Raw genomic sequence first — 3,481 nt, forward strand, 5'->3', positions numbered from 1 at the left:
CCTGACCCCCCCCATTTCCCCCCCAACAACCCCCTCACCCCCCATTTTCTCCCCCCATCCCCATTTTTGCCCCCCCCGGACCCCCATTTTCTCCCCCGGACCCCCTCTAACGCCCCCCGGCCCCCCATTTTCGCCCCCCCCGACCCCCCAATTCCCCCCATTTTCTCCCTGACCCCCATTTTCGCCCCCCTGACCCCCCATTTCCCCCCCATTTTCTCCCCGCCAACCCCTCAAACGCCCCCCTGACCCCCCCCATTTCCCCCCCAACACCCCCTCACCCCCCATTTCTCCCTGCCAACCCCTCAAATGCCCCCCTGACCCCCCCATTTCCCCCCATTTTCTCCCCCCACCCCCATTTTCGCCCCCCTGACCCCCCATTTCCCCTCCGTTTTCTCCCCTGACCCCATTTTCTCCCCACCACCCCTCAAACGCCCCCCTGACCCCCCCCATTTCCCCCCCAACACCCCCCTCACCCCCCATTTTCTCCCCCCATCCCCATTTTTTGCCCCCCCCGCCCTCCCATTTTCTCCCCCGGACCCCCATTTTCTCCCCCGGACCCCCTCTATCGCCCCCCGGCCCCCCATTTTCGCCCCCCCCGACCCCCCATTTCCCCCCATTTTCTCCCCCCATCCCCATTTTCTCCCCCCTGATCCCCCATTTCCCCCCCATTTTCTCCCCGTCACCCCCTCTAACGCCCCCCCGCCCCCCCATTTCCCCCCCAACACCCCCTCACCCCCCATTTCTCCCTGCCAACCCCTCAAATGCCCCCCTGACCCCCCCCATTTCCCCCCATTTTCTCCCCCCACCCCCATTTTCGCCCCCCTGACCCCCCCATTTCCCCTCCGTTTTCTCCCCCGGACACCCTCTAACGCCCTCTGGCCCCCCATTTTCGCCCCCCCCCCCGACCCCCCATTTCCCCCCATTTTCTCCCCCCACCCCCATTTTCTCCCCCCTGACACCCCATTTCCCCCCCATTTTCTCCCCCCATCCCCATTTTCTCCCCGCCACCCCCTCAAACGCCCCCCCTGACCCCCCCCAACACCCCCCTCACCCCCCATTTTCTCCCCCCACCCCCTCTAACGCCCCCCCATTTCCCCCCCATTTTCTCCCCCATCCCCATTTTCACTCCCCTGACCCCCCCATTTCCCCTCCATTTTCTCCCCCGGACCCCCATTTTTGCCCCCCCACCCCCCATTTCGCCCCCATTTTCTCCCCCCATCCCCATTTTCTCCCCACCACCCCCTCAAACACCCCCCCTGACCCCCCCCAACACCCCTCTCACCCCCCATTTTCTCCCCCACCCCCATTTTCGCCCCCCTGACCCCCCCATTTCCCCTCTGTTTTCTCCCCCGACCCCCATTTTCTCCCCACCACCCCCTCTAACGCCCCCCTGACCCCCCCCATTTCCCCCCCAACACCCCCCTCACCCCCCATTTTCTCCCCCCATCCCCATTTTCGCCCCCCTGACCCCCCCATTTCCCCCCCGTTTTCTCCCCCGGACCCCCATTTTCTCCCCACCACCCCCTCGAACGCCCCCCTGACCCCCCCCATTTCCCCCCCAACACCCCCCTCACCCCCCATTTTCTCCCCCCATCCCCATTTTTGCCCCCCTAACCCCCCCATTTCCCCTCCGTTTTCTCCCCCAGACCCCATTTTCTCCCCCGGCCCCCCTCTTACGCCTCCCGCCCCCCCATTTTCTCCCCGCCACCCCCTCAAACGCCCCCCTGCCCCCCCCCAACACCCCCCTCACCCCCCATTTTCTCCCCCCCCCCCAGGAAGGATGGACTCTCGCTTCACCCGGGGGAAGTCCCCCCTCCTGGAGCGCGCCCTGGGTCGCCCCCGCTGCGAGATCAGCCTCAGCGCCTTCGCCCTCCTCTTCTCCGAGCTGGTCCAGTACTGCCAGAACCGCGTCTACTCGGTAGCCGAGCTGCAAACCAAACTAGCCCGCTTGGGCCACCAGGTGGGTCTCCGAGTATTGGATGCTTTGGTAGCCCGGGAGAAGAGCGGTCGGCGCGAGACCAAGGTCCTCAACGTCCTCCTCTTCGTGAAGGGCCCCGTTTGGCGGGCGCTTTTCGGCAAAGAAGCCGATAAGTTGGAGCAGGCCAACGACGACGACAAGACCTACTACGTCATCGAGAAGGAACCTTTGGTCAACACCTACATCTCCGTCCCCAAAGAGAACAGCACCCTCAACTGCGCCGCCTTCACCGCCGGTTTGGTGGAGGCCGTCCTCACCGCCAGCGGTTTCCCGGCCAAGGTCACCGCTCACTGGCACAAAGGCACCACCCTCATGATCAAGTTCGAGGAGGCCGTCATCGCCCGCGACAAGAGCCTGGAGGGGCGCTGAGGGGAGCGGGGACGGGGACGGGGGGGTGACACCCACCTCGGTCTCCCCGCGGGGAGGTTGGAGGTGGGTTGGGTCCTTCAGCGCCATCCAACGTCCCTCCTGGTGGCCTTTGGCCTCGCTTGGGGATGTTGGAGCTGGATTGGGTCCCTCAGCGCCATCCAACGTCCCTCCTGATGGCCCTTGGTCTCCCCGTGGGGAGGTTGGAGATGGGTTGGGTCCTTCAGCGCCATCCAACGTCCCTCCTGGTGGCCCTTGGTCTTCCTCGGGGATGTTGGAGCTGGATTGGGTCCCTCAGCGCCATCCAATGTCCCTCCTGGTGGCCCTTGGTCTCCCCGCGGGGAGGTTGGAGGTGGGTTGGGTCCCTCAGCACCATCCAACGTCTCTCCTGATGGCCCTTGGTGTCCCTCGGGGATGTTGGAGCTGGATTGGGTCCCTCAGCGCCATCCAACGTCCCTCCTGGTGGCCTTTGGCCTCGCTTGGGGATGTTGGAGCTGGATTGGGTCCCTCAGCGCCATCCAATGTCCCTCCTGGTGGCCCTTGGTCTCCCCGCGGGGAGGTTGGAGGTGGGTTGGGTCCCTGAGTGCCATCCAACGTCCCTCCTGGTGGCCCTTGGTGTCCCTCGGGGATGTTGGAGCTGGATTGGGTCCCTCAGCGCCATCCAACGTCCCTCCTGGTGGCCCTTGGCCACCTCTGGGGATGCTGGAGCTGGATTGGGTCCTTCAGCGCCATCCAACGTCCCTCCTGGTGGCCCTTGGTCTTCCTCGGGGAGGTTGGAGCTGGATTGGGTCCCTCAGCGCCATCCAATGTCCCTCCTGATGGCCTTTGGCCTCCCTTGGGGATGTTGGAGCTGGATTGGGTCCCTGAGCACCATCCAATGTCCCTCCTGGTGGCCCTTGGCCTCTTCTGGGGACACTGGAGCTGGATTGGGTCCCTCAGCGCCATCCAACGTCCCTCCTGATGGCCCTTGGTCTCCCCGCGGGGACGTTGGAGCTGGATTGGGTCCCTCAGCACCATCCAACGTCCCTCCTGATGGCCCTCAGTCTCCCTCGGGGATGTTGGAGCTGGATTGGGTCCCTCAGCGCCATCCAATGTCCCTCCTGATGGCCCTTGGTCTCCCCGCGGGGACGTTGGAGC

At 65.3% G+C, this 3,481-nt stretch overlaps 1 protein-coding gene across 1 annotated transcript; it reads left to right on the forward strand.

The window, feature by feature from the left end:
• Positions 1-1,780: 1,780 nt before the first annotated feature.
• On the forward strand, positions 1,781-2,801 carry LOC309685882 (trafficking protein particle complex subunit 5; the record flags this gene model as incomplete). Its single annotated transcript, XM_082501571.1, has 1 exon — positions 1,781-2,801. One exon carries the CDS (start codon positions 1,781-1,783, stop codon positions 2,345-2,347), a length of 567 nt encoding a protein of 188 aa, XP_082357697.1. The 3' UTR covers positions 2,348-2,801.
• Between the last annotated feature and the right edge of the window lie 680 nt (positions 2,802-3,481).

Source organism: Vanellus vanellus (genome assembly GCF_965231255.1).
Source record: "Vanellus vanellus genome assembly, contig: HAP1_SCAFFOLD_2448, whole genome shotgun sequence".
NCBI lineage: Eukaryota > Metazoa > Chordata > Aves > Charadriiformes > Charadriidae > Vanellus > Vanellus vanellus.